The sequence below is a fragment of the Populus trichocarpa genome, chromosome 3 (genome assembly GCF_000002775.5).
Source record: "Populus trichocarpa isolate Nisqually-1 chromosome 3, P.trichocarpa_v4.1, whole genome shotgun sequence".
NCBI classification, from domain to species: domain Eukaryota; kingdom Viridiplantae; phylum Streptophyta; class Magnoliopsida; order Malpighiales; family Salicaceae; genus Populus; species Populus trichocarpa.
In genome coordinates, this window is record NC_037287.2 from 2,784,523 (window position 1) to 2,798,233 (window position 13,711).

Below are 13,711 nucleotides of genomic sequence, written 5' to 3' on the forward strand. Positions count from 1 at the left end.
GCGAGAGTGAGAGGAGAATGGAAGAAACGGTGGTTGGGTCTACTTCTAGTGCTAGTAACGTGCTCATCCTTACAGAAATATGGTTATGGATGCAATGAGAATGAATCAAGGTAATGGCAGTCAATGTCCAATCGTAGAAGAAGAACCTAATGTAGATGCAGCTAGGTTTTTTGATTTGTTGAAAGATTCTGACGAACCATTATGGGATGGCTGCACGAACCACAGTAAATTATCGGCCGTAGCACAGGTGTTCACCATCAAGTCAGATCACGGGTTGAGTGAGGCCGGGTATGACAAGATTATTGAATGGGCAAGAAGCATTTTACCTGAAGGGAACAGGCTGAAAGAGAACTTCTATGCTGCGAAGTCCATGATAAAACCTCTCGGTTTAGGATACCAGAAATTTGACATGTGCCCTAACTTCTACATGTTATACTACCTTGAAAATGCTGAGATGACCGAGTGCATGACATGCGGGCATTCCCGTTACAAACCTAGAACTGGCAGGGGAAAGACTCTAGTGGCATATAAAAAACTTAGATACTTCCCGATCACACCTAGACTGCAGAGGTTATTCATGTCACCAAGGACTGCTGAGCACATGACATGGCACCAAGCACACCATGCGGTTGATGGAGTGATGGTTCATCCTTCTGACGGCGAAGCGTGGAAACGCTTTAATAGTGTTCATCCTCACTTTTCAGCTGAATCAAGGAATGTGCGTCTTGGGTTGTGTACAGACGGATTCAACCCATTTGGGTCATTTGCTGCTCCTTATTCTTGTTGGCCGGTCATACTCACAGTTTATAACTTGCCGCCGGGAATGTGTATGAGGCCGGAGTTCATGTTTTTATCTACTGTCATACCCGATCCAAGAAGCCCGGGGCGGAATATAGATGTTTGTCTTCGACCGTTAATTGATGAGTTGGCGCAGTTGTGGTCCTCCGGAGCTCTGACTTATGATATATCAAGGAAACAAAATTTCCTTATGAGGGCGGCATTGATGTGGACTATCAATGATTTTCCAGCTTATGGAATGCTTTCTGGTTGGAGCACGCATGGGAAACTCGTATGTCCATACTGCATGGAAAACAACAAGGTATTCACACTAGCAAATGGAGGTAAAGCTTCTTTTTTTGACTGTCACCGTCGCTTCTTGCCACTTCATCACAGGTACAGAAAGAACAGAAAAGATTTCTTTGTTGGCAGAGTTGAAAAAGATGTTGCATCCCCGCGTCTTTCTGGTGAAGAATTGCATGATGTTGTCTCAGAGTACGGTGACATTGTGTTTGGCCTTCAATCAGGAAAGCAAAAGTTTCCTGGTTTTGGTTTGACCCATAATTGGGTAAAGCGAAGTATCTTTTTTGAGCTTCCTTATTGGAAGACCAATCTGCTTCGCCATAACCTTGACGTCATGCACATTGAAAAGAACATGTTTGAGAATATTTTCAACACCGTCATGGATGTGAAAGGGAAGACAAAGGACAACATCAAGGCTAGATTGGATATAGCTTTATACTGTAACCGAAAAAATATGGAGTTGGTTTATGATGAGTCACGGGTCGCAAAACCAAAGCAAGCTTCGTGTTAGAGAAAAACGCACAACTACTAGTCTACAAATGGCTTAAGAGTCTGCGTTTTCCGGATGGACATGCATCGAACATATCAAGGCTGGTTAATATAGAGGACTGCAGATTGTATGGAATGAAGAGTCATGACTGCCACGTGTTTATGCAAACACTCATCCCATTAGCTTTTCGTGATTTGTTGCCAAAGGGAATATGGGATGCACTCACGGAGATCAGTCATTTCTTTAGAGATATATGCTCCAGCAAGTTGAATGTTGATCACATTGAGAGGCTTCAAACGAATATCGTCGAGACACTATGCAAACTTGAGATGATATTCCCTCCATCATTTTTTGACTCAATGGAGCATCTCCCTATACATCTACCGTTCGAGGCAAAAGCTGGAGGACCGGTCCAATATAGATGGATGTACCCATTCGAACGGTTAGATATTACAGTTGCAATGTAATTCATATATAAAAGTATTTTATATGTTTTTCTTAATTGAAAATACTTGATTAGTATTTCAATGCAGGTACTTGTTTAATCTCAAGAAAAAGGTTAAGAACAAGGCGCATGTTGAGGCTTCGATATGTGAGGCCTATATTGTTGAGGAGATCTCAACATTTATCTCATACTATTTCGAACCTCATATGAGAACGAGAATCAATCGCGTTCCACGGCATGATGATGGCGGTGAAGTGCCTTCCAGTGGGAACTTGTCAATATTCTCCAATACTGGACGACCCACACCTAAAAATGCCGTAAGAGGAAGATATTTGTCGGAAATAGAGTTCAAACAAGCACACAACTATGTTCTATTTAACTGTGATGAGCTGAGACCTTTTATTCAGTAAGTTTATACTAATTAAACTTTGTTAGTAATATACTATTAGTTATATATTGTAATATCATACACTCATTATCACTTGCAGGCAACATCGTCAATATTTGCTCTCCAATAACTCACAGCTGACTGAATCCCAGATATTTCAATTACAAGATGAGCAGTTTGCCACGTGGTTCAGAACACATGTAAGCACTATCACAAACTCATTCTAACTTGCAAAATCACTGTACGTATGCATGTCATTACGAGATTCTCGTTCATTTACTGTTTATTGATGTACATTACATGCAAGGTTTATCAAATGGGAAGGAGTGCACCTAAGTCATTGTCTTTACTAAGCCTGGGGCCTGAAAGAAAATGTAAGTGCTACAACGGGTATTTTGTCAATGGATATGTTTTCCATACTGAAGAATACGGGCAAGGAAGAAAGACATACAACAGCGGTGTTTGTGTTAAGGGATCCACTAGTAGTGAGTTAGAAGTTGACTACTATGGTAGATTAGAAGAGGTCGTCGAACTGCAATATCATAACGAGCAGAATATAGTGTTTTTATTCAAATGCTATTGGTATGACATGACTGACAGAGGAATCAGAGTTGATCCGCACTATGGTCTGGTCGAAATCAACTCAAAAGCTAGACTTCGCAACATAAACGATGTCTTTGTTTTCACAAAGCAATGTCAACAAGTTTATTACACATACACCCCTTCATTTAGAAAGGATCGATCAAGAGTGGATTGGTTGTCCGTTTTAAAAACGAAACCCCGGGGTCGTGTCGAGGTTGTTCAGGATGAGAACGAAGACACAAGTGTGCGAGATGAAGTCTTTCAAGTTAGTGAGGTGGTTGAACCATATCGAGTTGCTCCTTCGATTGAATTGGAAGAAAATTCAAATTTTCGTGTTTTCGATGATAGTCTTGTTGATGTTGACGTAGATGAGTTAAATTTTGTTTTGAGCTCTAGCGGACAACCGAATATCGATGAAGAAGATGATATTCATATTGAAGATTGCGATGAAGGTGATGACAATTCAATTGATGACGAAGAAGAAGAAAATTCTGACTAACGACCAAAATGAAGCCCTATGTAAAACCCTTTTTTACATGTAATTTAGATTATGAATGATATATATATTTTGAAACACAAAATATTTATTACTTGAAATAATTAGTTGAAATGCCACAATTATGATTGATGATATATTTTGTGACATGAAATAATTACTTGAAATGCACCCTATCACCGACGGCCACACCGACGGACTTAGTCCGTCGGCATTTCACAGAGAGTTCGAAAATAATTACTTGAAATGCCACCCAATTACAGACGGCCACACCGACGGACTTAGTCCGTCGGCATTTCACAGAGAGTTCGAAAATTATTACTTGAAATGCCACCCAATTACAGACGGCCACACCGACGGACTAATTCCGTCGGTGTTTCACAGAGAGTTCGAAAATAATTACTTGAAATGCCACCAAATCACCGACGGCTACACCGACGAACTTAAATACGTCGGTAAGTTGTCGGCGGTTCAATTTTACCGACAACATTACCGACGGACTGCGCGAATTTCAAAGGGTTGCGCATTTAATGTGTCTCTGACCGCGTAATATTGCCGACGGAATCACCGACAGACTGCGAAAAATATGGAGGGTCATTAAAAATTTTGGTGCGAAATTCAAACTTTACCGACAGATTTTTAACATATCACCGACGGAATAAATTAAAATAATAATTAATTTTATGTCCGTCGGTGAATCCGTCGGTAAAACTGCCATATAAGTTCAACCGACCGCCAGTTCAGTTCATTTTTTCTTCTCCTTCGTTTCTCACCTTAAGCTTTTGATTTTTTTGCTCTCCATTCTTCAAAGCTTTCACCTCCAATCTCTAACAAGTTTTCTTCATCATCTTTATCAGTTTAAAAGGTTAGTGTTTTCTCTATTTCATTTTACTTTAATAGTTTTTTTTTTGCTATTTTTTTGGTTATTTTTTTTGTTTTGGTGTATTTTTTGTAATGTAGATAAAGTCTATAGTTTTTTTTTTTTGCATAATTCATTGCTAAAGTATATAGTTTTTTTTTTTGAATATTTTTTATTGTTGTATTGGCATAATTATTATTAGTTAATTTGTTGAATTTTTATTGTTAATGTTGAATTTACCATAGAATTAGTAATTGAATATGTTGGAATAATTATTAATTTTACTTTATTATTGCATGATTTGTGTTTAATTTGTTCCATTTATTTTGATTGTTATTCTAGAGTTTTTTTTTTAATTTATTGTTTTGTTGTATTGGTATAATTATTGAATAATTACTTGAATTGTAATTGTTAATGTTGAATTTACCGTAGAATTAGTAATTGAATATGTTGGAATAATTATTAGTTTTACTCAATTATTGCATGCTTTGTGTTTAATTTTTTCCATTTATTTTGATTGTTATTATAGAGTTTTTTTATTTATTTATTGTTTTGTTGTATTGGCATAATTATTGAATAATTACTTGAATTGTAATTCTTAATGTTGAATTTACCTTAGAATTAGTAATTGAATATGTTGGAATAATTAGTATAGATTGGGTAAATTGGTTGTGGCTATTGTTAATATGTGCAGGTTTGTGGATTTGGGTAGTATCCGGTATAGGGGAGGTGCTGTCGAATTTTTTTTTTACATTTGAATTTAATTATATAATTATTTGTATCAAATTGTGTAGATGCGTAGAACGAAAACCAGAGTTGGTCGCAGCTAGTTCGTCTAGCAGTGAGGATGATATTTCCTTAGGTGCCTCTCAAGAAGAGGCACCTACACCACCTGCGCCGTCAACCGATGCTGCCTCTTCCAGCGGTACATCACAGCGCAGAGGCGGCGTGCCTTCGCAGCGGAATCAATTTACCCGCAAGTACGAGGCACAGTGGAAGGACGACCTTTCAATGTAAGTTGGTTAAGGTTTTAGTTTTTTTTATCAAGTAATCACTATTGAATTTATTTCATTTATTTTCAGGTTCACAAACATTGAAGCCGCACGAGTAATATCATCGGCGTTTAAATCGTCGATGGAGATTCTATTGTTTCAATGGAGTCAGATATCCAAGCATCCTGAATGGATGCCTCAAATCAATGCATGGTTTAACAGGTTTGAGGTTGGTATTAATTTATAATTTTCAGCTTGTTAATATAATTGTATTATTTTTATTTAAACTTGTTTATTTATACAAAGCACAAATTCTGCTGGGACATTGAGCATAAAGTTGTTGTGAGGAGGGTGTGGGAAAATCACGGGGCAACTAGGTAAGATCGAAAACAATACAAGATTTTTTTTAGACAAAAATTATGTTTCGAAATGTAATTTTTGGTTGCGTGATTTTTGGTATGAAGCACAGAAAAAGGCAAAAAAAACCGCGAGGGATAGGGGTTTCCAAGGCTGGAACGATGTTGCGGTTTGGAGGGATTTCAAACCGATATACATCCCGGAAGATATATGGCCGCACTATCTTGAGCACGTGACGTCTGAGCGGTTCACACGACGCTCACAGTCCGGTGCTGGCAACCGGAATCGGCCAATTCATGGCGGGGTGACAACTCACACTGGCGGCTCCGTTCCGTTTGCTGCACATGCGAAACGGATGGTAAGATTAATTTAAATGAAATATATCATTAAATTCAGTTGTTGTTAATATATCTTTTTTCATTATAGGCTGCGTCTCTTGGACGTGAGCCGAGCCCGATAGAGCTGTTTGTGGAGACGCAACCTGAAAATAACCGTTCGTTGATAACCGTGCTCAGCATTTCGTGGTATGTTTGTTCAACCATTTTATTTTGTAAGTTATTATGTTTATTGTATTGAATATGATGATTACTTTTTTTTTTATTTATTTTCAGGAGACCTATAATAATTGGTTGAGGGAGAGATACGGGGACGATACTTTGACCCATCCGGAATTCGATCCGGATTTGTGGATGGAGGTTGGCTCGTCAGGTGGACCAGATAAAAATCGGGTTTACAGGCTCTCCAACACTACGGCCGACAACTTGCGGTCGACCCGTAGTGTTTCAACCGTTGGGAGCTCCCAATCAATAGCGAGCTCCCAATCTAAGGAGTTCGTGGCTTTGCAGCAACTCAACGAGAAATACGACAACCTATAAGCGGAGTACGCACAACTCAAAGCGTCTCATGCACAACAAAGAGCGGAGTCTGAGCAATTCAAAGGGTCTCAAGCACAACAAAAAGCGGAGTATGAAGCGGCTCAGGAACAGCAAAAAACGGCTTATGACCAGCTTTACGAAATGATTATTAAATTGTCAAATAGCAGAACATGTGCGCCTAATCCTTTTTGGCCGTATAACCACCAGCCTCCGCCAGGATCTCCTCCTCCTCCTCAAGCTCCATCATCTTTATATTAATTTGTAATCAACATTATTTACCTTTAAAACTTCATTTATTATTTTTCTTGAAACATATTCAGTTTGTAATGAATATTATTTAACTTTGTTTTTTTTATGTTTAATAAAAAATTTATTTGCATAATTGGTTTGTATAACAATTAATTTATATAGTTTTATATTATATATCCTAAATAATTTTTTTAAAACAAATTAAGAAAAAAACTATTACCAAGGATTTTACCGACGGATGAATTCGGTCGGTATTTTAAACATTTACCGACAGACTTAATCCGTCGCCATTTAACAGTAGCTTCCACCAGTACCGACGAATTTACAGACGGACATATTCCGTCGGTATTTTCAATTTCACCGACCGATGTAACGACGGATATTTTCCGTCGGTAAATTCAATTTCACCGACGGAATGAAAATCCGTAGGTATATTTCAAGCGGGAATCTTTTTTTTTTTGCGCGCACTTTCCGTCTGTAAAACAGTCGGTAAATGGTTTTTTTGTTTTTCCGACTGATATACCGACAGAATGGGAAATCACCGACGAAGGTAAAGTCGACGGACTTAGTCCGTCGGGGATGACATCGGTAAAAAAATCACCGACGAACTTCTAATCACACACCGACGGAAGTTTTCCGTCGGTAAAACTGTGAAATCTTGTAGTGTCTCTTCATCTTTCCCTTTTTTTCTCTCCTATCGTCTCCCACTCTTAAATTTCAGATCCCTCTTTCTTTCCTTTTATATTTATACTTATCAATTTTGATTTATTTACCACAATACCTCTTATTTATTTATACCAATTAATTCTAAACCTTAAAGGGCTATGTTGCCTTTTTCTATTCTCTTTCATTTTCAGAACATCACACTCGTCTTTATAAAATGTAATGACATTCCTGGACCATGTACTACCCTTTAAATTAACACAAACTAAAGGAATGTTCAAATATGCTTTTTGGTTGTGGATGTTGTAGATAACATCTTTTCATAGTCTTGTATTAGAGCTCAAAAACCTTTTTTTATAGCCATTTGAAAAACAAGGCTTTACACATGCACTAATTAATAATATGAACTAAATAAATTATCAATATCTAACTAATTAGTTATTATTAGTTTAACTTACATTTATTCATTTTATTTCAATAGTATTTTTAAATCAATTTTCTTCAAAAAATTAAATTCCTTCAAATTTACTCTGAAATTTTCAATTTAATAATAAAATTAATAAAATGTGAATATTTTCATTAAAGAGGTCATTATAAGACTATATTGTCCGGAACAATAAACAAATAATGGTGTTCCAAAAGCCGCTTTTAAACTAAGAAGTTCCTCCCACAATACTCTTCTTCTTTCATGGACCAGATTTCCTGCATAAACTCCTATGAGTGCACAATGAAATCCTTTCTCAATAGCGCTATCCATTGCCCACCATATTCAATTGAACCTAGAATTTACTAAAATACCACCCGTATTATTTACCGAATCAACTGTAAACCAGTTAACTGTTGGTGTATTCCATAATGCACAAACAAATCTATCTGCAGTTGCAGGAGAACTGTAAGTTATAAAATAACGAAGAATCCCTTTTCTGATTCTAGAATCCAGTGAACCTGGTGATTCCACCTCACGTTCATCCTCCACCCGCTGAAGACTGCCATTGAAAGAGAAAAGCGCCACCTTGTGCTTCCTTCACCTAAGAACCATTGGGTGTAAACTGGATTGATTGCATCCCATCTGAATCACGTGGGCTTAATTAATGGAAGGAACGAACAATTGTCAGTTTTAAAAGTTTCGTTTGTAACAATCATTGTAATTTCAAATTTCCATACTCCTTCCATTTAAGCAAGTAATAATAACAGAGAATATGTATAAATATCAGTGTTGTTTTAAATTTTATGTAAGATAGTACAGTTTCATTCAAAAAATGAGAAAGAACAATAAAAATCGTCAAATTCTACCACCTTCAATTCTTATTCATCAACAACAGCATACGTTCAAACAAGTGATCAATAGTGTTGATGAAAAATAAATCATTAGTGATCAAGTGACGAGGACTAGAGTAAGATTGGCGCCATTGTAAACTTGACAAGCTTTGCCTACTCTAACTGCAACGAAAGATTCAGTGCCTAATCTCTGGACGGAGAAGGGGACGCCCTTGTTATGTACACGGTTGCTCTGAATGGTTCGATGATGCTCATTTTAAACATTTCATGTCAAGGTTATCAGTTTCATTCTGGTTAGTGTTTCATTTTTTAAATTGAAACGGTATGTTTTGGTTTTAGAACATTTGAGTGTGTTGTTTTGGGATTATATATATATATATATATATATTAACTCAATAAACATAATTTAAATTTAAATTTAAAGATAAAGATAAATTAACTTGAAATTATGTCATTTAAATTTCAAACAGAAGTAAAAAAGTGAGAGTTATACCGATATGACCTGATCGACTAGACGGGTCCAAAGACAACCTAAACGACTGATAAAAATATAGTTTGACTAAAAAAAATCTAAGATGATATTTTAAAAAAAATATTGAGATGACAACATATTGAATCAACCTGTGTCAACTCGATCGGGTTAACCTTCTAAATTTGTAATCCAGGTTATACAAGATAGGGGGAGGCTAGTGGGATGGTCCATGAGACCATTGCCCCGTAAGCTTGGGAATGGATAATATGCTTTAATTTCAATTTAGTTTACAAAAATAAATAAATTAAAAGCTTAAGCATAAAAAACAAATCTCAAGTGTAAGAATGCAACCACCGATTAATTAATGGACAAAGGACCTTAGATTAATATATGACGCTTCTTTCAATGGAAATGTAAATTCTTTACTAGAATATCATATTTTTTATTGTATTTGTTTTCTGGTTATATTTAATTTTTCATCAGTATTCCTAACGTAAATTGCTACGTATTTCGAATCTTGAACGATTGAAAGATAGAAAACAGAAAAGAAAGAGAGATAAGGTAATTCAAAAAAAGAAGACTTTTATAAACATATATGGCTTAACAATATTAATCAACTCTTAATATCTTTCATTTTATATTTATTAAAAGTAAATATTAAAACCTATTATATTAATTTGTAAAGGTATTTATTTGGATGGGAAATATATTTTTAATTTTTTATTTAAAAAGTTCTATATACTACAACTAGCTTAAAAAAGTCATGTTCATCAGGATCATAGACTAAAAAAAAGAAAAAAATTGAATTGCATAAAAGTATCACTATAAATGTTATTCTTAGAAAATATCTTCGTTCCTTGATAAAACTCCCTAAACTACTATCTCTAACAGTGAAAATATCCCTATAGCAACAGTACATGAAATAATGTCAGAATAAATTTGTATGATGTAATAATATCTGTTTATTTTTGTATTTTTTTAAAAAAAAATTAAATAGATAACTTTTGAATCATCAATTAGTGAACACAAAAAGAGTGAAGAAAGTGAAGAATAATCAAAGTGGTGCGGATCCACATCAATTTTTGTCCATGTTTTTGGTAATATTAATCTCTTTATTCATTTATAGCCATAGAAAAGAACATCACCTACTGTGTTTCTTGTCTCTTCTTGTCTGGAAGATAAGGTTTGTGAACTTTCGAGTGCCACTTATTTTAGTACACAGACTGGATATTTGACTACAGCTTCACCGCCAGTTAATTGTTTTTCAATTAAAAAAATTTATATATAGATTTCTTCAACGTGTTTTTTATTTCAATTTTTTGAAGTAAAAATCAAAAAATTTATACACAAATATAGTCAAATAAATCGAGAATTATGTGTGTTGATAAGTGAAAAAAATCATAAACAATGACTCAAAATAAAAACTGGAAAAATCAAAAGACAAGTATAAATCAAGATATTTTTTTTATCAAATGTAAATAAAGATATTTAATTTCACAAGACGTAACATTTATGCATTTATGTTTTCTAAATTTTCTAATTAAAATAATTTTTTTATTCGATCAAATGATAATAAAAACAGACAAACAAATTATAAATTGATTGAATAAAATAAAAAGAAAAAAAATATATAAAGCTACAAATATTTTTTGAAAATTTTTTTTTTTTCAAAAAGAAAATTCTTCTATACAAAAGATTTTTATAAGTATAAAAAAGAATTTTTTAATTTATTCAGTTTTTTAAATAAAGTTAATCTATCGCAAGAGTACACGAAATAAGTATTTTGCCGTCATGCATTTTTTTTCCTCAAGACCATTTCCACCATGCATTTATGAGTTCGTGAGACCATTTCCATCTGCACATTGGTCCCTGAGACCGTTGCCATCATGCATTTTTCCTCAAGGAGAGGCCGTGAGACGTCCTCTTCCAACTATCATGCATTTTTTCCACGAGATGGGGCCGTACGCTCAGGGCTCTAAAAGCTATGGTTTTTAATTTTATTATGTCACGTCTACAATGACAGGTATATTTTATTTCAATTTAAAAAACTAAATAAATTTGAAGATATTTCATCTAGTTTAAAATCTTATCTCTAAATTTAAAAATATTTCATCTAGTTTATATAACAAGTTAAAATTTTAGAACAATCAAAGTTTAGAAAGACTTTACGAGATTGCCGATGATATTTTTATAATTTAATTTAAATTTATAATTTTTTTTTCATCAATATTCCTAACGTAAATTGCTACGCAATTTGAATCTTAAAGAATTGAAAGATGGAAAAAAGATAAGAAAGAAAGACACAACAGTTCAAAAGAAAAAGAAAAAAGAACAAAAGTTAAAGAAAGAAAAGAGAACAAAAGTGGAGCAGTTTTTATTAACTATATAAATTTTATAATTACTAATATTAAATTGAAAATATGTACATATTGCAAATATGTAAACATATCATGTGGTTTAAAAGAAATGACTTTTATAAACATATATGGCTTAACAATATTAATCAACTCTTAATATCTTTCACTTTATATATATTAAAAGTAAATATTAAAACATATTATATTAATTTGTGAAGGTATTTACTTGGATGCGAATTATATTTCTAATTTTTTATTAAAAAAGTTCTATATACTACACCTAGCTTAAGAATGTCATGTTAATTAGGATCATAGAGTAAAAGAAAGAAAAAATTGAATTGCATAAAAGTATCACTATAAGTGTTATTCTCTGAAAATATCTTTGTTCCTTGATAAAACTCCCTAAACTACTATATGTCTCTAACATAGTTATTAAACCCGGCTCGGTGAGGGTTGTTCGTTTGTTTAGATGAGGGTTTAGGTCATAGATTGGCTTAATACTCGGATAAAGTTTTGGGTTATAGGTTGAACAAGTTAGCTTATTGACTGATGTTAATAAAAGATTGTATCATTTTAAGATTTTTTTTAGAAAAATCAAAATCGCGTAGTTAAAAAAAGTAAAATTAGTTTTTGACTGAGTTGACTAGGTTGTGAGTTGATTTATTTAGTTGATTAGGCTTTATTGGGTTAACTCTCACTTGGTTTTTTCTAAATCTAAATCGGGTTAGATTCCAGATTAAAATGTTAGGCTTGAATTAAATTTAACAATACTGATTAAAACCACATTGTAGAAAAAAAATTTTGAATTGCATAAAAGTAATTAACCAAAAACTTGTATTCCTTCTTATAAAGTTGAACCCATGCATGTCATTTTTTTTAAGGAAAAATATGAATCAAAGGTTAACGCTAGGCAGCTCACTTTGCATGATAATGACGGATATAGAAGACTTGCTACTTTTTTTTATGAAAATAACGTGTGGAAAATCATGCTTTAATTTTGATGGCCATGGCAAAATCAAACCATTATCGTTGATAAAATGAACCACAAATGATATTATTTTTGAAAGACTTCTTGTCATTGTCAAGACATTAAGTCTTCTCTTCTTTTTTTTTAAAGAGTTTATTTTTTATTCCACAATCAACAAGTAAGATAGATAGAAATTTACTATGTGAGATGGGTCTGTAAGACTATATATTGCCATCATGCATTTTTTCCATGACAAAGGCCAGTGGGATGGTCCTATCAAGCAATTTTTCTACAAGATGGGTCCATGAGAACACTTCCATCTGCACATTGGTCCCTGAGACCTTTGCCATCATGTATTTTTTTCTCGAGGAGAGGCTGTGAGACATCCTCTTCCAACCATCATGCATTTTTTTCACGAGATGGGTTGGTGGAAATACTTTGGTTTAATTGGGAATGCTTTACTGTATTTGTTTTCTAGTTATATTTAATTTTTCATCAATATTCCTAAACACGTATTTTGAATCCTGAAAAGCACGTGGAAAAGAGAGGGATGGTGAAAATGACATGTAGTTTGGCAGTGCGCATAGAAAAGGGAAAATGTCATTGCCATTTGGAGTGGTGTGTTTGCATTTGATTTGTTAATTTCGAGTCTTGTCAAAGAATGATTACTGGTCAACAAGCTTTTTATTAATTTAATTTATCCTGTCATGTGAAGGGCCAAACCTGTCATTGCCAGTCATAGTCACAAGTCTTGGTCTTACCATTTTACTATTTATTTATTAATTAATTGTTTGATTAATCAACGAAACTGTGCGTTTCTCATGTGATTTCTCGAAGACGGCCATGGATGATATATATACATACAACTTTTCAAAACAAAAAGGATTTTGATGGAGAGGACATTGAAACAAATTATCCTCGTGATTCCGTTGCCATCATTCAATTTTTTCCAAGAGATGGGGCCGAATGCTTGGGGCTCTAAAAGCTATAGTTTTTAATTTTATTATGTCACGTCTAGAATGATAAGTACATTTTATTCTAATTTAAAAAATAAAATAAATTAAAAGATATTTCATCTTTAAAATCTTATTTTGTTTTATGAATTTCACCCAAATTCTGACTAAAATATTTTGGTTATATCCCAGCCATTTTATTATGATC

General features: G+C 33.9%; 1 protein-coding gene across 1 annotated transcript; it reads left to right on the plus strand.

The window, feature by feature from the left end:
* Positions 1–1,597: 1,597 nt before the first annotated feature.
* On the plus strand, positions 1,598–7,789 carry LOC127905091 (uncharacterized). Its single transcript, XM_052451427.1, has 3 exons — positions 1,598–2,012; positions 2,104–2,403; positions 7,786–7,789. Exons 1-3 carry the CDS (start codon positions 1,705–1,707, stop codon positions 7,787–7,789), a joined length of 612 nt encoding a protein of 203 aa, XP_052307387.1. The 5' UTR covers positions 1,598–1,704.
* Positions 7,790–13,711: the final 5,922 nt, after the last annotated feature.